Source organism: Mytilus edulis, chromosome 3, assembly GCF_963676685.1.
Source record: "Mytilus edulis chromosome 3, xbMytEdul2.2, whole genome shotgun sequence".
In the NCBI taxonomy this organism is placed as follows: Eukaryota; Metazoa; Mollusca; class Bivalvia; order Mytilida; family Mytilidae; genus Mytilus; species Mytilus edulis.
Window position 1 is genome coordinate 81,381,072 of NC_092346.1, and position 21,845 is coordinate 81,402,916.

The 21,845-nt window shown below is 31.9% G+C and overlaps 1 protein-coding gene across 2 annotated transcripts; it reads left to right on the forward strand.

Annotated features, from left to right (window-relative positions):
* Nucleotides 1-1,452: 1,452 nt before the first annotated feature.
* On the forward strand, nt 1,453-19,828 carry LOC139514521 (uncharacterized). Of its 2 annotated transcripts, none has more exons than XM_071303878.1 (6): nt 1,453-1,650; nt 5,016-5,110; nt 6,835-7,061; nt 9,847-10,015; nt 13,559-13,768; nt 16,998-19,828. In XM_071303878.1, exons 2-6 carry the CDS (start codon nt 5,017-5,019, stop codon nt 17,147-17,149), a joined length of 852 nt encoding a protein of 283 aa, XP_071159979.1. In that variant the 5' UTR covers nt 1,453-1,650; nt 5,016; the 3' UTR covers nt 17,150-19,828. The 2 variants fall into 2 exon arrangements, with proteins under 2 accessions (XP_071159979.1, XP_071159978.1); XM_071303877.1 differs by having other exon boundaries at nt 1,502-1,642.
* Nucleotides 19,829-21,845: the final 2,017 nt, after the last annotated feature.

Genomic DNA, 21,845 nt, shown 5'->3' on the forward strand with positions numbered 1-21,845 from the left:
ATTATAATCAATTATAACTCTGCGAAAAAATTGTGTATTTACAATGAACGGTTTTTGAGTAATCCCGTTTTCAAATTTTACTACCAATCAAGTCATTATTTTTAGCCAAAATTTTCAGAAAATGTGTGAGGGATACAAAAAATGATTTTACGAGAATCATGTACATCCCATATCATTTTGGTCTTTTCCAATTTCTTAGATATGTATTTTAAATCATTTATAACAAAAAAAGTTGAAATAACTTGCATTTTTTTCTTAAAACTGAGAAAAATCACAAAAATAGACAATTGGCACCATGGTAAATTTTACACAAAAAAGCGTCAACATATGATAAAACTTTCTTATATTAACACCTACCTATTGTTTTTCTAAGTAAAATTTATTCAGATTGGTCCACTTCATCTTTATAGAAAGTATGAAAAAAAGTTTAATTGTGGAACTGCGATTTTTTTCACGGTTATAGCCCAAAAATAGGTAAAAATCGATGAAAAATGGGAAAATCATCAAAATTGGGCATTTTCAAAGGGCCGTAGCAAAAAAAGAAGTGCACCACCATATGATTTTTTCTTCACCAATTATTTTTTTACAGTCTTATACATCCAAAAAACAGGTTAAGAAAAAAAGTTTAATTCTAGAAATTTTTGGCTCCTCAGAGGTGTACATCCTTAAAAAGTCCCTTTTGCAGATATCAAGGCGATCAGAAAATCGGAAAAAAATCATTTGAAATGTGTTTTTCTGACAATGTACGCACACAAATACCCCCAAAATCGGACTTAAATGCAGTTTAATCTTATCAAAATAGATGTAAGGTGTGTTTATTATTAATGTTCTGAATCACAAATCCGACAAGCTTTCATTTAAACCATTACAACTGAAATTTCCATCAGAAATAAAAAAAAATTAGCATGGGTGTACTGAAAATTCGACATTTTTTGAAAATGACCCATATACAGCCTCCTCCTGATTAATAACTGCTGTTTCCTTTGAATCTTAAATAAGAAATAAAATAAAACAAATGTTTGCGTTACTACGCAAATGACGGTTTGCGTTATGACGAAAAGGTTTGCGTTATTTCGAAAAATCTATTTCTAATACTGTTTCTAATATTAAAAATGATTTTAAAATGATACAAAGTGTATTTCGGTCAACGCTTTTACACCCCAATGAAGTTACAAAAAGAAGGATTCAATTCTTAAATACTTTTAACTGTGTAAAATATTGCACCAAACCATGCAGGATTAATGCTTGTATCAGTTTTGAAAGAGTACAAAAATAAGGTGGTCTAAGAATGATAGGATCCATCCATATGAGCCCCACAACGATCTTACACAGGTATAATGATTAATCTCATCTTATTATGTGTTGATCTGTGCAAGGAGGTTATATAACCTCCTTGATCTGTGTTACACAGCCCGTGTGTCCAATATTTTCCTTTTCCGTTCCGTTTTTATCGTTCCTTGTTTCAGTAAAGGCCAACAATGACCCGTATTTATTTATAACATAAGGTCAAACACATTTTAACATTGTGGACAAATAATGCAGACTGCTTATTTGACGAAGATGTAAATCTTAACGATCATAACTGTGGTTCCACTGTATAAACTCTGCCTTGAATGAGTCAGCTCATATTTGTAAATACCAGGTATACAGGTTGGTATTATATCGCAATATTTTGGTATCATTATGTTATACATGTAATATGTATAGTGTTTATTCGGTGTTTATTATTTGGAATCTGCAACCAATAAGTTCCAGATAGAAGTCAATGCAATTCTTTCTAAAGTGAGTCTGACTGACAGTTGATTAATATGACATTTTACACAAATTTAATTCTTAAATTAAAAAATGTGTTGGTTTTATCTCCCTTTGATATGACATAAATGATGATACTAATAGATTTGACGAGAATTCATTGTTTGTTTGGCTAACAACTATCCCAATTCATTCCAAATTTACGTTATCAGTGGCGGATCTAGAGGGAGGGTCCGGCAATGTTTTTGAATGGGACATAAGGGTGGATCTCCCCCTTTTTGTTTTTTTTATAAATCCTATTTATACTTATATTAGAAAATCATTTATTAATATTAAAAAAGACTCAAATTTTAAAAATAAAAAAATAATTTACTAATATAAATAAACATTTTTAATGCTAGAAATAAATTTTTAAAGGTAAAAAAATGATTTTTTTAATATTAGAAATTCATTTTCTAATTTTACAAATTCATTTCTTAATATTAGAAAATGAATTCTTAAAGCTTGCGGGTATAAAATTTTCAAAAAAAAAATTAAACATTTATTTTTCATACAGATTTTATTTTATATTACCTTTAGTAGTTGTTACTTCAAGGCCGTAGCGCATGTTCTTTTAAAGTGAGGCATTTCGCCGAGCGGAGCAAGGCGAAAAATTTTTGGGCCCTTTTTTTTAGCGGAGTTCGGATGCATGAAACGGAAGAAGCTTATTTCAGCATTACTATCTTAAATAAAAAACCAAAAAATATATAACAGACTGAATGCGTTTTTTTTATTAGCTAGCCTAGTAAGTAACAAAACAAGTTTCAACTCTGTTGTTCAACCAAAACTTTCCGATTCTCCTATGACCTGTACTATCAAAAAGCTTCAACACACGTTCTGATGTATATATATATATTTATGTCCAACAGCAAGTTATAAGCTTCTAAAAGACGAGAACATATTATAAGTTTTAGGTCTTTGGTCTGACCTACCGTTCGGGGTTCGAACCCACGGCCTACCGCAATATAATCAATGGAACAAGCTAGCATACAACCAGACCATGCATGCTAATAATAATAATAAAACAAAGAAACACAAAAAAAATATTTTCAAACAATACCAAAAATATATTTCATGCTTTTATTAAAGATAAATAAAAATCATGAATTGCCTTATACATTAAAGACTTCCATATAAAAGGCGCTTCATGATTTTGTTTAAATTAATTATAAATAATCATTATTTTTTGGTCAATGAAATATTTTATCGATTTGCATTTGCGGCATGTTTGTTGTTCAGTGTGTAAACATTGGTAGATTCAAAAATAAACCAAGAAAGTTATAAGCCAGCATACTTATCGGGGGTGTTTATACTCATGAGTTTCCCTTTTCATCTTTTTTTCTCTTTAAAGAACCCGTCTTCAACCAGTTTTGTAACGACATAAATAAGATTTGTTTCAATTTGTGTATTTTGATTTGTAATCGGGACACTTATTTTTGTTACCGTCACCGCTATGCATGTAAAATAATTATATTCAGAATCGCTGCTGCAGATTGGAAACACTGTATGTAGTGTGCCGGTAAATAGTTTGAAACTTGAAACTCGCATATTGATAATGTAAAATACATGAAATTAAAAAAAAATGGCCACTTCTAAAGTTTGATCGTCGTTTCAAAAGTGAGGCATTTGCCTCATTTGCCTCCATTACGCTACGGCCCTGTACTTTATCATATGGTACAAAAATATTTCCAAAAAATCAATTCTTGTTGGTCCCAGGTGACTTTTAAAATGTAGATATCACTGAAAAAGCTCCAAATTATCTCCCTTTGGTGTAAAAATGCCATTTTTGGGCATTAAAATTGAAATATCTTTTTTAACTCATCAGTGACCTTTATTTTTTTATTGTTGTTTTCGAATAAGCTGAACATAAACTAAGTAATTGTAAAATTAAAGCAATTTCTGTAATTTAGTTCTTTTTTTATTTCGACATTATCTCTACTTCTCCTATTAGTTCAACAGAAAAAAGTATGCTTCTTTCGATGGCAGATTGTTAGCGTAAATGAACGGTGACCCCATTTTTTTATTTCATTTTTCTATTAAGTATAAGATAAAGTTCTTTTATAGAAAAATATTGCGAAATCCTATATTAAATAAAAAAATTGATATAGACCCGCGAGCCCCCTTTTAAACATTTAAAAAATTAATTCTTTAATATTAAAAAATGTGAATTCTTAATATTAAAAAATGAATTCTTAATATTAAAAAATGAATTCTTAATATAAAAAAATGAATTCTTAATATTAAAAAATGAATTCTTACTATTAAAATATAGCTCTTTTTGTCCACTTTGGCTTGCCATATAAAAGTGATGCAAATTGTGCTTCGATCAACACTTTTACACCCCAATAAAATTACAAGAAGTATACCAAATTTTTCCCACAAAAGTGGGGATGTGCAATAATTTAGATTAGTTTGAAGTAATAATAAAATCTTCATATGAAAGAATCCAAACAAATTTCATTCAGCAGATAACTTTGAAAAATTTTGAATTTAGAATTTAAATAAGATAGATGTTGAAATCTTGTATCTTATGAACAGGACATTTAAAAAAAAAATTTAGTTCATCTTTAACATAAAATTGAGAATGGAAATGGGGAATGTGTCAAAGCGACAACAACCCGACCATAGAGCAGACAACAGCCGAAGGCCACCAATGGGTCTTCAATGTAGAGAGAAACTCATCTTAAGCAGAATTCTTACATAGCTTACACTTTCTGTCTTCAACTTTCATGAAGCTGCATCTGTAAACACAGAGCATTTTAACAACTCATTTGACCAAGGTTATATAAATACAAATAAGAAAATTCTGTAGTTATTACACATGTTTATACATATTCAAAATATGTTTTCCTGAAGAAAATTTGATAAAAATGATCAATACCATGAATACTTAGCCAGCTGCAAGCAAGTGAACTCCAGGGGAGAGAAAGTTATTTTCTAGCAAGAATCATGTTCTAACAGGGCAGTGGATTGTACCCCACAGAGGTCCTGGATTATTGTTCTTTTGAGACAATGTGATTTGATGACTATGCGGGTTGAGCTTTATACTGTTTAAAGCTATACATTGACCTATAGTTGTTAAATATTGTGTCATTTGGTCTCTTGTGGAGAGTTGTCTCATTGGCAATCTTTTTTTCATACTTCTAGTGAGAATCATGCTTTCCTGTTACAAGTTACTTATTTTATTTTATTTCTTAGTAATAATTCTTTAATTTCTATTATAGAATGTCATATCCATCAAGACTATTAGAGTTGCTGCTTGTGGTATTCCTGTGTGATGGATTGTATACTAATCATCAAGTACAGGCAATAAACAAAGGTATGTAAACACAATGGGGCTGTCAGTTTATATAGTACATGTAGTATTAGAGTTTATCGATTGGTTGATCAAGTGATGTTTTGTGATTAAAAAAGACATTGGCTATAACCATGATAATGTGACTGTAAGTTTTTATTAGTGGCTATATAACCATGATAACGTGACCGTCAGTTTTTATTAGTGGCTATAACCATGATAACGTGACCGTCAGTTTTAAGTAGTGGCTATAACCATAATAACGTGACCGTCAGTTTTTATTAGTGGCTATAACCATGATAACGTGACCGTCAGTTTTAAGTAGTGGCTATAACCATAATAACGTGACCGTCAGTTTTTATTAGTGCAAGAAACTGGAGTACCTGAAGAGAACCACCTAACTGCAACAATAAAATTGAGAATGGAAATGGGGAAACCAACAGGTCTTCAATGTAGCGAGAAATTCCCGCACCCGGAGGCGTCCTTCAACTGGCCCCTAAACAAATATATACTAGTTCAGTGATAATGAACGCCATACTAATTTCCAAATTGTACACAAGAAACTAAAATTAAAATAATACAAGACTAACAAAGGCCAGAGGCTCCTGACTTGAGACCAAACTGCAACAATATACGGACATCCTTGTCAATTACAATTGGAGTTGACCATGACTATCACATTCCCGGCTTGAACTCACAACCTCAGTGTCGACCGGCTTCTAACTACTTAGACCACTAATGCAATTATAAGCCACAAAGGAAGAAGTCCAAATCCAGACTTGATTATTTCATGTTTGACACTGCAACTGTATGATGTCATGCTGTAGACTTCTCAGAGACTGGAAAAACATTTTGCAGAATTCTGACAAATAATTACTTATATGCAATGTTGAGTTACCCTTAAAAAGCTATATATGATACACTATTTTAAGTTGTTAAAATAGATATAAGAAGATGTGGTATGAGTGCCAATGAGACAACTCTCCATCAAAATCACAATTTATAAAAGTAAACCATTATAGGTCAAAAATGGTCTTCAACACATAGCCTTGGCTCACATGGAACAGCAAGCTTTAAAGGGCCACAAAAATTACTAGAGTAAAACCATTCAAACTGGAAAACCAATGGCTTATCTATATAAAACGAGAAATAGTAAGCACTTTAACAGCATCAACAAACAACAGCTACTGAACATCAGATTCCTGACCGTTATACTTTATTGTTAATAAAAAAAATTATCTCACTGACAGAAAATTATTAAACAGGTATAAACATTTTTTTTTTATGATTGACATTTATATACGAGATGTACAATATAGATAAAGGTATGATTGTATATTCAGACAAATTGTTGATGATTATATATTTTGCTAATTTAGTAAAATTTAAAAGATTTTTACAAATTCTTTTTTTACCTTTCTTTTTTTCTTACTACATTTAAAACAAGAAAAGATTAATTTTCTTGAAGAGTTCCATATCCAGACTTGAATACTGTAAATTCAGAAATTATTGCGAGGTTTTTATGATTGCGAAAAATGTGACAGAGTTGTAAATGCAATAATTTAAACTCGCATTTTAAAATGTTTTATATGAATAAAACAGGATTTTTCTCAAAATCGTAAAAATGAAAATCGCATTTAAGTCTAAAGTGACTAAATCGCAATAATAAATGCAGGCAATAATTTCTGAATTTACAGTCAGTATTATAAATGAGAAAAGATATGTGGTATTAATGCATTGTTTTACAGTGGTTCATTTTATTGATGCGGACTGTGATGAATACCGACACTACCTAAAATCAGAAGATGATCAGTATGAAGTACAATGGGATGGGGAACCTTATCCTAGATTTTGTAGTCTTAGATTTAAACTAATGACCGGAGGTGATACATACAAGATATGTGCTAAAATAACAACTCTAGATTTACAGTGTGAAGGCCCTAAACTTGCGTATTATTATGCATCAGATAAAAAGGTAAGTTTACATTGAAGGTCAATAGAATAGGAAACTTTCAGGTCCAGTTTCCTTTTTCACAGATGTATGGTCAACTGTCTTTTTAATGCACATTCTGAGTACAGTTACGAAGTACAGGGTAATCAATATTTGACAAATCCAGAAAAAGGAGGGGGTTACCATCCCTTTCTTGGATAAGGCGATTAGTTATCAATGGAACCTCCCAGTACCTTAGTATGGGTCAACCTTTTTTTTAAATGTCTGGCTCTGCATCAGATTGATATTACCATTGACATTTTACTCAGTCCCATCCATTTACATGTAAAGGTCATGTGTTTTATACATATTAACATATTCAAATTTTGCATAAAATAGTATAATTAACATGAGCCTTATTTATGAACCAATTATGAGGCGCATAGGTGAATCTAGGCAGGGCCGTAACTAGCCCCTTTTAATAATGAGGCAAAATAAAACTTTTGGCGAGGGGTCTGGGGGCCGCTTAAGGCCTCCAGAAGCTCTGAGAACAATAACGCAAAATCGTGCATTCTGAGTGTTTCCCGGACTCTTTCTTACATAGAAACGCAAATCATTTTTAGCTATTTTTTTCAACATTATTCTGGTCTCAAAGCAAAAACATAGATTCATTATTATTTAAGACTTTAAAGTTTTAGGGAAATTCAAAACATTTAAAAAAGACCGATATGTAGGATAAAGCAAAAATCGTAATTCTCATAATCATTAATACCGGATCTGTCTGTCTGTTCTTGTCTTGTATTGTGCTGACTTGAAATTTTTTATGACTAGATTTAAATATAGTGACAGTCATTAGTGCAGTAATATACGTTAAATACTAGTACTGCTCAAGTCGACACTAGGGACTATCAGAGGCGGATTTAGGGGGGGGGGCCCTTTTTGGGAAAAAAATTGGTTGCTTATATAGGGAATCACTGAAGCGTGACTGGAGCGGGCCCCCTCTTAGGTCAGTCAGTGGGCCCCCACTTATGAAAATTTCTGGATCCGCCACTGACCATATTGACCTTGTTTTACGGTATTTATGATTCTTTCATTATTGAAGACCCTCCAGCAACTATCAAGATGAAGAACAGGAATAAAAACTTTGACCATTGATCATTTGTATTTTTTTCTATACATTGACATTGTGTGTGGTTAGCTCCCGTGCACGTGTACTTCATATTCCTTTATTTTCTGTTAAAGGGTCTGAACACGACTTAATGCAAATTTAACCCTTGAATGTAAAAGGTCATATGGCAATACATTGATGTTTTTTCATCAAATGATTTGATACCGGGAAATTGGTGGTCTTACTTTAATTTAAACCATGTCAGCTATCTAGTTTTATCCACAGGCGCTTGGGTATATGATACAGTTAATTTTTTTTTATTTTTTTGTTGATTAAGATATTCAATTTTCTAAATTTATAATACATATCTATCACTTCTGTGCATATCTCACCTACAGAAAATACCTAATTTTGCAATCCATACTAAATTGGGTATAGTTTTATATACAAGAAAGGCAGTTTCGTATTCTTTGATATCAAGTTCAATTCTCCATGCAGAAACGACCATTTTTTTCTGTGTCCAGTAGCATTGTATATTCTTAAAATATTTCTCGCATAATGCCTGGACATCGGTGGACATGCGACATTACACAGTGTGACACGTTTACAAATAAAAATCAACACTCAGACTAGTCATTAAGTAGGACAATAAATGAACAAAAGACAAACCCGGGACACAGAAGTACAAACAATAGACCATCAACTCTGAAAACCAAAAGTAAAATAGAAACATGCATGGATTACGAAAAATATGCAGGGGAGTGAAGAGAACTTGCTTCTTGCAAGACACTTTCAGTGAAAACAATTTGATATGAAGACAATCATATGAAGACAATCTTTTGTTTTAGTTTTTTTTTTTGAAATTTAAAACATGAGGCATTTGCCTCATTTGCCTCAATGTAGTTACTGCCCTGCTAGGGATGGGGACTGGGTTGCTTGCCCACACCTCCCCCCCCCCCCCAAATTTGGTTGATTGTATAGAGAATCACTGAAGCATGACTGGAGTGGTCCCCCTTAGTTCTGAATTGACACAGTACGTCTGTAAAGCAAGTTATTATCATATTAGTTTACATCACTTTACCAGTATACATTTACAAGGTCATTATAAGCAGTTCTTGTAACATTTTAATAATTGTTCTGCTATGCAAGATTGACAAAAGTGCTACTGTTTATCTTTTATTAAAAAAAATTGAAAGCAACACGTTAAATAATTTTTTGCATCGGAAGCGCTTTTCTGGATTTACCTTCATCAGGAACGCTCAAAGCCAAACAATTGAAATCCAAGGATGTATAAGTACCGAAACCATTAAAGATCTTTTTGACAAAAATACCTTAAATTGATAGCCGAATTCATATAAAGTCAACTTTGCCTGAAGGAGTTTAAACCTTAGTTTCCTAATAATTTCAAAATTTACAAACCAACACTTTTAGAATAGATTGTTAAATCATGTCAGTACCAAAGGACTGACTACTGAATTGATGATACTCTTGGGGACTGATAGTCCACTAGTAGAGGTATCAGCTCAGTGATGTAAAAAATTGAAAACAACATATTAAATAATTTTCTGCGTTCGATCTCAAGAGATGAATGAAACAGAGTTTTTGTGAAGAATGACAACACAAATTTGACCACAACAGCTAGGGTTGGCATGTCCAGTTTACTTCTATTTTGGTTGTTTGCCTTCATGACTTTTATAAATATTTATCCTCTTTTACTTTTAGAGTTATACCTGTACTGATTCGCCACCAGTGAATGAATATTGTGATGATCTCTTTATATATATGAAGTTAGCCCCTTATGATATTGCTAACACAAAATATTATTCGTCAAAAGTAAGAATAACCATTACAGCTACACTAATAAGCAGATATGGTGAAGATTCAACTGAAGGTTGGTAAAAATTATCAAATTTCCCATGTGTATGTTGACTAACTTTCACCGAAATGCACTAAAACTAGATAGGTATTATGGGGTAAAAATCATTTTAACACAGGGAAAATAATCATATATGCAAGCTTTTGTTTTTATACGACCGCAAAAATTAAAAAAAAATTTGGTTGTATATTGCTTTCATGTTGTCATCAGTGTCGTCTGAAGACATGGTTTCCAGATAATAACTTTATTATAAGTGAATAGAAATCAATAGAATTTAAACACAAGGTTTATAATCACTAAAGGAAGGTTGGGATTGATTTTGAGGGTTATGATCCCAATTGTGCCAAAAAAAGGGGCCCAAATAAGCATTTTTGTATATTCCAGACAATTACTTTTGTTAAAGTGTATGAATCTCTCTGAAATTATAACACAAGTTTCCATTTTACAAAGGGATTGTCAGGATTGACTTTGGGGGTTATGTCTCAACCATTTCAGAATTAGGGGCAAACAAGGGGAAAAAGGGTTTTTTTCTGGTTAAAGGACAATTGAGACAATTTTAAAGCAGTGTAAGGGAGGTTATCCAAATCAATTTAAAAAACAATGTTTCAATACCTCCCTTACACTGCTTGTAAATTATGTATTAAAAAATGATGATTGTCTTGAGGTGTTTAGCTGTCAATTAATTTTAGCAGTTACTATTAATTAATATTAGTTTTAGCCATGACTATGTATGTCTGTTCATATTTAAAAAAAATTATGATGTATTTAAATGGGTAATTATGGTAGCAAACTCATTAGAAATTTGATTTGAAATACTGGCCATATCTTGAGGGAAAGAATTTTTTTGGAATAAGGGAAAAAATTGTCAATTTCGCAACAACATAGTGTATTGCACATTCCTTGACTACTGTTATTCGGTGTCAGAAACTTATTATGTGTCAAAAATTTAATTACAATCCAAATTCAGACCTATATCAAGCGTGAATATTGTGTCCATTTTGGTCCCAACTTTTCAGGATTGGACATCTGCAGTCATATCCTGCCCTGCTCAGTGAAGCAATTTATTGATTTATGTTGATAGTGGTAATTGAAAGCTAAGAGTGTTTCACTGACAAAAGTATGTTGAATTATGCAGTGTTTTGACAGTTTAAAATTGAGAATAGAATGGGGAAATGTGTCAAAGATAAATAATAACTTGACCAAAGAGCAGAAAACAGCTGAAGGCCACCAATGGGTCTTCAACAATAGCTTTAAAATCCTGTAATTGTAGGTGCAATGTGCAATACTGTGGATTCATTTATTTTCGTTGGTACCACTTTTCGTGGATTGAGGAAAACTTGCATATTCGTGGATATTTAATTTCGTGGTTTTGACAAAGTTTGCATACATTTCTTAAAATAATTTTAATTCATGGTTTACCTATACCCACGAAATCCTTGAAAATTGGTATCCCACGAATAATAATGAATCCACAGTAGTTAAGTAAAAAATGTACGTCACACTAAACTCCAAAACATTTTTCTATGAACTGAACTAATAAAAGAAAAGAGTTCAATTGTCCCCTGCATAACACATACTTTATCTATCCAAGGGCAATAACTAAAAAAAAATTCTTTGTTCTATCAATTTATAAATGAGAAATGAAGGTTTCAGAGCAAATTCAATGAGATTTCTGTTATAATTATTTTTATAGGACCGCAAATTTTTTTTGGCATCGTATAATGGTATCAATGTCTTCGTCGTCTTCTGCGTGGTCGTCTGTGTTGTTGTCTGCGTAGTTGTCAGAAATACTAGTATGTGTCAAATATTTAATAACAATCCAAATTCAGACCTGTATCAAGCACGAACATTGTGTCCATTTTTGCCTCAATTGTTCAGGGTTGGACCTCTGTGGTCGTATCCATCTGCGCTCAACGAAGCAATTTATTTAAAAGGGCATAACTACTTTAAAAATACTTGATCAGCACTTACTTTCGAAAGTGTCAAAGACAAAAAGTCACAATGTTGATATAAACCTATGATAAAAGTTTTATAAAATTCTGGCAAGAGTTGTCCACATGAGATTGCAACATCCCATATAATCATTATCCTAAGGGGCATTACTCTTTTATTTTTATTTTTTTTATTTTTTAATATTTGAAAGACAATGCTGACATCTATGATACAAGTTTCATAAAAATTTTGGCAAGAACTGTACATGTGGGAGTGCTAACTTTGCATATAATTGAAGAAACTTAGTAAGTAGCTCACAATTACCCCCCCCCCCCCCCCCCCCCCCCACGTTAAACATTAAGAAAAAGAAATTAAATCATAATTTCCTGTCGATGTGCATACAAACTTAGTATACATATGTCCTTATTATCTACAAAGTTTCATGAAATTGTGTTGTGTGGTTTCAGAGGAGTTGCAATGACAAACTGTTGCTAAGGGGCATAATACTTTTAAAAACAATTTTATACGACATGTCAATAATTGTACACATTAGAGCACTTATGATGCTATTTCCATATAATTAATGTTTGTAAAGGGCATAATTCTTTTTTTTTTAATAATTGATCAGCACCTATTTTCAAACTCATTCAAGACAATGCTGATGTGAACATATAAGTTTTATAAAAAAAAAACCTGGCAAGAATTGTTCACAGGAGAGAGCAATAATGAAAAAATTCAATAAATTTATGTCATAACTCTAAAAATTATTGATCAACACTGATTTTTGAACTCATCAGAGCCATTGCTGATATAAATCTTGATATAAGTTTCATGAAAATCTGGCAAGAACTATACATTGGAGAGCGCTTAAACATTAGTCTGGATGGAAGGACACCTGGTATTTTTATAATGCAATATTTGTAGTCTCTCTGCTCTCATAAGTTTAAGTCCCCCTTAAAAGCTAGACAGATAATGGTGAATCATTTCATAGCACTACTTCTGAAGAGTAATATTTTATCCTGGTCTAGAATTTACAGTATTGCCCCTGACTGAATGTTAAAGGGGAGATAACTGAACTATTTACATTTGATGTGTTTACAATGTAAACTTTACATTGATATGAACTTGCTGCTGATGGGAATTTCCATCTTATCAGTTGGACCAAAATAGATACATAGATGCAAATACATGTATTGCCAAAAACTTTTTATTATTAACATCATTTAATATGAGGGGCCTCAGTGGCCAAGTAGTCTTAGTAAGCCAATTTAACCACTGAGTGGCACTACCCTGTCAACACTTAGTTGCAAGTTTGAACACTGCACATGGCATGTGTACTCGGCTCTAATCTTAATTGACTAGAATTGTTAGTTTTCCCTCTGAAGGTCAGTGGTTTTCTAAAGCTCTTATTTATCTGCTTTTATCAAGGAAAACAGAGCTGTGAGTGCCATGGCTAAACTAAAATAAAATGCCATGAAATTTAAATAATAAACAGTGTAAGAAATATCTACAAACAGAAAATAGCATTCTATTCAACCTGAATGACGGGAAAAAACTTAATTAAATTAATAGCAGTGGAAATATTTGGCATAATATAGGTATTGAATAGAATAATTTTTCTTTCAGGTACTGGTATAGCAGTAGGAGTGTGTTTTGGAATTGCAATGATTGTGTTTTTCGTGATTGTCTTTTGCTGTGTATATAAAAGACGGCAGGCTGCATTGAGACAATTGGAACAATCTGGAGGAGTTGTTGTTCTTGGAAGACAAGGAAATATGGTTATAATGGCAGCTCCTGTTACATATGCAAATAATGATGTAACTGTTCCTTTTCGAGGTACATGTTAACAGATAAAGACACATTGATTTTGTTTCACAAGAAATTGGATTATCCTTAAATACACTGATTTGCATGTGCATCCATAAACAGCTGTATTGTACCAATTTGAAGGAGTCTCCCGCAGGGTCGGATCCAGGATTTTGGAAAGGGGGGGGGGGGGGGAGTGAATAAATTTTGACAAGCGGAGCAAGGCAAAAAAAATTTGGGACCTTTTTTAGGCTGAAAAACATAAAATAAGTGTAAAATGCACTTTTTAAACGGTTCCTGACTTAGGGCATGTATATTTTATAGTTGCTGTAAAGTGTAAGGGTTGGACATTTTTGATGCCGTATATATTAAATGATTGGATGGATCCAAAGCTATGTACTAGTATATTTGATTTGAGACTTGCCAGTCCAAAATGGACATGGAAAATTCTCGTTTGTTGTATGTTTAGTTAGTATAGCCTCACATATTTCTTGTTGTAAACAAGACGCCAGGCTATTCAATGAAATTTACAATACGACCCACAGGAGTTAAGAAACAAACAAACAATTTTTATCCAAATTTTGGTTGAAATGTTTCAGCCAACAAGGGAAGTAAGGGGTTCCAAATCAACCAAAGGCTACGAATGAATCTGAAATGACAAGGAATTTATAAATGAGGGTCGACAAATGGAGCCATAAAAGTCACACTCAGCAGGCAGGTTCCAGTCTGACTTTGAAAAAAGTATTCAATAAATCAGTTCGGCGAAACAGACATTCTGGTCAGATATGGGATTTACATGCAAACCCCTGGCCCCCCAAAAAATATGCCCGTTTATTATTCATCATGTTCATTTAATGCTAAATAATTCTGTTGGAAATTTTTGTTTCTAATAGCAAAAAAGTGGACAAGATTATTGTTTTCAATCCAGATACGACAAGAATTTTTGTTTAAGGCAAAAACACAGGCACTTGTTTCTATCAATGTGGGGTTTACTATCCATACCTGTACGTGATTTTTCGTACTGGTATGGATAGTAAACCCCATATTGACAGAAACAAGTGCCTGTGGGCAAAAATCAGGGTCAGACATTTTTCTCAAACATCTCAAACTGCCCCCTCAAATCAAATGGTCCGTACCTTAGACTTAGAATCTATCTAGAGCTTACTGACTAGGGATCATTATTCAGCTAAGTTATAAATAGGCTTGGGCGTGTGGGGTTAAACATGTTTTCGTAGGTAAATAATATTGCTGTGGAACTTTTTTGTTCATGAGAGTGTAATAGAGTTTATTTTCTGTTTGGTTGAATTGTGAAATAGAAGTCAGTAAGTTCTTGCTCAATCCTTTGTTGCTTTAAAGGTGTTCTGCTTGTCACCTTCTGCATAAGCAATTTGTTACTGTAATTTGAATTTCAAAATATCTGAGTGACGTTTTTTCGATGCAATGGTTAACTCCACCGTAGCGAATTACATGACTCTGACATAACCAATAATATATTTAAAAACAGTAACTACGAGCGAAAAATATCTTTATAGGTAAAGAATTGACGCATAAAAAATAAATGCACGGGAAATGGAAAAGTTCACGAAGTCTAGTCTGATTAATTATTTTACAAAAAAAAAAAGTCCAAGCAAAAACACCCTCTACGTCTCTGGATCCGCCACTGGTCTCACGGGTACAAAAATTTCAGAAAAAAAATAAACATTTGTTTTTTCATTACAAATTTTATTTATTACACTCTTGGTTCTTACTTTATGATATGGTACAAAAATCAACCAAAAACAACGATTTGGTTTGGCCCTAGATAACTTTTAAAATGTTTATATCATTCAAAAAGCTTCAAATTATCTCCCTTTGGTGCAAAAATGCCACTTTTTGCCATTTAAATTGAAATATCTTTTTTAATTATTGTTTTCAAATAAGCTATACATAAACTAAATAATTGTAACATTTAAGCGATTTCTGAAATTTAGTTCTTTTTTTATTTCGATATTACCTATATTTCTTCTATTAGTTCAACAGAAAAAAAGGATATTAACAAAAATGTATGCTTCTTTCGAAGACAGATTGTGAGCTTAAATGAACGGTGACCCCATTTTTTTATTTCATTTTTCTATTAAGTACAATGTATATGATAAAGTTCATTTATAAAAAAATAGCGAAATCCTATATTAAATTTTTTTTTTATTTATACCCGCGAGCTCCCTTAATGAAAGTTAGTAGTTGTTCTACACATCAGCAAAGTTTGCACAAATAATAACACAAATATTTATAGCAGTAGGTCAATTTAGTAACTAAAACTGTAACCTTATGGGGAAACTTACATAGGGTAAAAGAGATTTAGTGTGAAGCTGCAGTGAAGTAATCTTAGCAATTTTTGTTCAACAAGAATTTCACCATAATTGTTCAGCTGCTTACAGTTTTTTTCCCAGTGGCTATGCAACTGTGATTAAACAAGTCAATTTATTTCTTCTGTGTAATTTTCTGAAAAACTAAGCAAACTATTTTGGAGTTATAATTATTGCCTCAGAAATGTAATTTCATTTGCATATTTTGAGATTTTTGTTATTATCTTGAAAATTTTAACAGGAACCAAACAGTTAAATTGACCGAAACAGTAATATATTTGCATTTAAGTCAACATGGTTGAAATCATCAACTGACCCCTTTTAAAATATTTCGCAAGCCAAATACATTTCAAGTTTGGGAAAATTTGTAACAATAAATAGCCTAAATAAATAATAAGAGCTGATAAAAAATAATATGGTATTCTCTACCAGAGAGAGTTGCAACATTTCTTTTATATTTTATAGTTTAATGTTAATAATAAAAAAAAAAAAAAAAAAAAAAAAAAAAAATCTATCTTTCATTGTACCTTTAAGAACTGTTACATAATATAGATATATTTTCTATCTTAACTTTATTTAACACACATTTTCAATAAGTAAGGAAACATTGTTGATTCAAGGATCGTTGCAGAAGGAATACCACTTTCATCATATACTATAAATCAACTAATTTTTCAAGACTTTCGCAAGTAGACAAATAAAGAGCATATTAATTGTCACAAAAATTTAAAACTTTGATATTCCCTTATCAAACTACATCAAGTGAATTTGAAAAAAGCAAAATTGAATTGCCTCAGAAGTGTACTAGGAAGAGCTAAACGACAAATTAAGTATCCACAAAATATGTTGGTTTACATGTACAGTATTCAGTTAAAATTGCTTTTAAACTTTATAATAAATTTATTTATTTACAGATCAACCTATGGTGCAACAATTCTCTGATAATCAAAGGACACACTCTGGAAATTCAGATTTCCAAGATTCAAATGTGCAAAATAGTTTACATAACAATCATCAACAATCAGCCCCACCGCCATCCTACAGTGAGGTGACAGGTTACAAATAAAGCATTTTCTGGTGTCAAGCATGGGAAGCAGTAACCCTATCTGTACTGGAAACCAGAGTGATAGGCTTTTATTAATGGAGTACTCTAAGTAAAAGACAAGTAAAAATTGTCTGATGTTAGACTGGGACATTTCATTTGTGTAAGAATATACATAGACCAATCTGGAGTTCTTTTATGAATGAGTTATCTACTGTTTAACCAAAGGTCCATCAGGGAGAAGTCTGTTCTGACATTATAACATAATGATTGTGACTTGAAAGAAATGTATAGGAAAAAGGCATTAATTTAAAGGTGTTAATAAATGAGGATAGAATCTAAGTTAAATCAACAGTGCAAGACCCTTGTCAGTAGTTAAGTTTGTTAAAAACCCCAGTAGTTATAAATCATGCAACATTGGAGTTGAAGATGGAATTCATTTTCTTCTTTGGTGTCCTGTTTTAGAAAATAAAAGATCAGATTATGATATAATCAGTATCTACAAAACTTCAGAAATCTTCAAAATAAACAAGACAAATATGTTATTATCATGATTATTAAAAGGTTAGCAGATTATTATCATGATTATGTAATTTATATTAAGGGGGAAAAATTACTTTTCATTAGAAATACAGAATAAAATGCAATCACCAATAGGTTGTTGGTCTACAAATACATACAATTTTGTAGGGCATTATGCATATTTAGATTTTATATTTCACATGTTTTATTTTTCAAAATTAATCAATGTATGAAATCAATTGTATTGTAATTTTTTATTTCACCTGCTTGACCAGGGGCGTAGCTAGAAAGTACTGGCGAGCTGAGCAAGGCGAAACAAATTTGGGACCCTATTATGCAGAAATATTTTTTTTCTCGGTTTTCCGTCATAGGACGGTTAAAAGAGGAGCTATATGTAGATAAAAATTTATGAATGTAAAACTATTAATAAATCTTCTGAATATAGTAATACATATACAACACATATTTGTGATACAGAATTTACTCAAAATTGTCCAAAATTTGCTCTTCAGGTCTGGGCAAAAACAAACTTCTCTATTACTTTGTCAACATTCACACTGAAATCCCGATGAATATGCAGTAATGCTATGTAACTTTCGTTGTTCATTGTTGATCGTACATTTGTTTTCAATAACATACCTAGTACCCTGACTGATAGATCTCAGGGCCATCATGGCATGGTAGCACTCGCGCGATGTTATAAACCAGCATACATGTTCGGCATCGAGCGACCTCCCAATTGAATTCGTCAAAATTACATGCTAGGTCAGTTTCATATGTTTCAGACAATATTGAGATTTGTTCGTTTGTGATATTTCCTACAACACGATGAAGCAGATACAGCACAAAGAAGCGATTTTCTGATTACTTGACGCGACACCACTCTCCAGTTGCCTTATCATATGGTCTATGAATGCAAAAAATAATGAGACTTTCCAATACTGTTTTGGCGTGGTTGCAGGGTGATTGGCTCCGGTATTCTGTCAATCACATCGCCTCGGCATATTTTCAACGATATCGAAGAGATCTGATAATTCTAATGCGGATTGGTACATCTCATTCCAAACTGATGAACTGTACACTGTAAAATGTGCTCCAATACTACATATCTTAGACTGAGTATTACAATTCAAAAGTAAAAATCTTGTAAAAGATACAAGTAACCTTCCGATTTTGTCATAATCTCAACAACAAAAATTATTTTGAAACCAAATGTCGTTATTTAATGATGTTTCATCAATTAAAAAAAAGTGACAACATAGGTGTTTCCTTTAACATTCAATTTATAAATTTTTATTTTGCCATTTCTTTTTTTGCATGCCGAATCAATGTGCAAGCAACTTCGGAGCTACAATCTTTTTCTGAATGAACAGCTTCATCAACACTTGTAACTAGGTTGTCAAACTAATATCCGGGATAGACGGAAAAGACACCAACAGTCTCCGATTCCGATTGACCAACTCATCTCTCTCTCTTCTACTTTTTTTGTTTTTTGTTTTTTTGTGAAAACAACGTGGATGCACGTGCTGTCGTGCCTCCGAGTAGCTACACCCCTGTTGACTTTGCACATTTTACTGTATAAGCGTGATAAATAGGAAAGTCAAGCAGGTAAAATTTAATTTATTTTTATCTATCATGTTTTCCTGTACAAATTGTTATTGATTTGAAGTAGATTTCAGTCTCAATATTTTTTATCCTTGTACTTGAGGTTTATTGGTTGGTATCTTATAAAGTATACAAGATATTGTATATAAAAAATATTTATATAAGATATCTTATAAACTTTTGGGGATATCTTATAAATTTTTGGAGATATCTTATAACAAACATAAGATATCTTGTAAACTGTAGAAGATATCTGATAAAGTATACAGGATATCTTATAAAAAATATATAAGATATCATATAAATTATATGAGATATCTTATATAGTTTATAAGATATCTACTTTATAAGATATCTGATAAAGTTTATAAGATATCTCATATTATTAATAAAATGTCTTATATTATTTTCTTTATAAAATGTATGAGATATCTTATAAACTAAAAAAATATTTATAAGACAACTCATAAAAGGTAAAAATCAGTTGAAAATGTTCTAAATTTCTAGACATGTGACTCTAGATTGGCAAAAGAAATGTACTTTATTTAATCAAATTAAAGTTGTAGTATTATGTTATGAAGACTTGTTTTTATACGACCGCAAAAATTAAAAAAAATTTTGGTCGTATATTGGTATCAGGTCAGTGTCGTCAGTGTCATCAGCGTCATCTGAAGAGGGATTGTTTCCGAATAATAACTTTTGAATAAGTAAAAAGAAATCATTAAAATTTTATCACAATGTTTATAACCACAAAAGGAAGCTTGGGATTGATTTTGGGGGTTATGGTCCCAAAGGTTTAGGAATTAGGGGCTCAAAAGGGCCAAAAACAGCATTTATCTATTTTCAGGACAAAAAGTTGTGTATTAGTATTTCAATTGTTTTAAAATTGTACCACAATGTTAAAATACCATAAGTAGAAGGTTGGGATTGATTTTAAGGTGTTATAGGGCAAATAGTCTAGGAATTGAGGGCCAAAAATGGGCCAAAAACAAGCATTTTTCTAGTTTCAAGACAATAACTTGTGTGTAACTGTATGGATCTCTCTGACATTGTACCACAATTTTCAATATTACACAGGGAAGGCTGGGATACAGTTTGGGGTTAATTTTCCCGAATATGTAGGAAAAAGGAGCCAAAAAAAATGGCCAAAAAGAAGCATTTTTCTAGTTTACAGACAATAACTTGTGCTTAAGTGTATGGATCTCTATAAATTTACATGAAGGTTCAATACCACTAAAGGAAGGTTGGGATTGATTTTGGGGGTTATGGTCCCAACAGTTTAGGAATTGGGGGCCAAAAAGGGGGCCCAAGATAATCATTTTTGTAGTTTTCAAACAATAACTTATGTTTAAGTGTATGAATCTCTCTGAAATTAAACCACAAGTTTCCATACCATGATGGGATGGTTAGTATTGACTTTGGGGGGTTATGGCTCAAAATGTTTCGGAATTAGGGGCAAAAAAGGGGAAAAGCTAGGAAAACTGGTCAATGGACAATTAACATGATTAAGACAATTTAAAAGCAGTGTAAGGGAGGTAATTCTAAAACATTTCACATACAATGTTGGGTATGTTCGAATTTACCTCCCTTACACTACTTGTATATTATGAATAAAGAAATGTCAGGTTTTGACTAATTGCAAAAAAGGGGGGTAGCAGTTGTTTTCATTTTTTTTCTTCAAATTTCTCAAATTCCAAATTTTTGGAAAGTTAAAATAAGAAATCTTTAATTGCACAATATTGCGCAATAGATTTGTAGGATCTTGACATTTGTTTTGTGTCAGAAACTCATATTATGTCAAAAATTTTACCGCAATCCAAATTCAGAACTGTATCAAGCTTGAATGTTGTGTCCATACTTGCCCCAACTGTTCAGGGTTCGACTTCTGCGGTTGTATAAAGCTGCGCCCTATGGAGCACCTGGTTATAACTGTGATAGCTATGTTTACATTATTTTATAGTGAATACCATGGATGTGTAAATTTGTTTACTTTGGTGTGTTAAAAATGTTAGTAAAATATTTACTGTGAATTGTTTCTTTTTTATATATTTATCTGGGACTATTATAATATTAGTATATTATTATAGTTCGCGTTTTTATTGGCTAATATGAGGGAGACAATTTACTCTATTCCATGGCTGAACGTGAGACAATTTTTTAAATGTCACCCTCTAGTACAGACCAATCAAAAATCGATAATTTACAGAATAATGAATTGAATTTACATCAAACAATTAACTACAATGCTAAATTTCTACAATTTGGCTCAGAACTTTTCATGGAATATCAAAATAAAAAAACCATCTTGCTTCACTTCAGTTAATGTTTCTGATATCTGTAACATTATGTATGTTGCGTCATGGTAAAATACTTTAAATTTGAAATTTAACAGTAAAAGACATTAATAAAACATCATTCAGTATAATAAATTAAATAACACATAGCTGAGAGGACGATAGAGCAGATTTGTACTTCTCAAAAAAACATTGTCAAACTTGGCTCTATCACCCTGTCAGCTTTGTGTTATTTATATAATAGTCCCCGTATTTGTTTGTTTCATTTGAGAAAAATATATGTCTTAATTGTATTATGA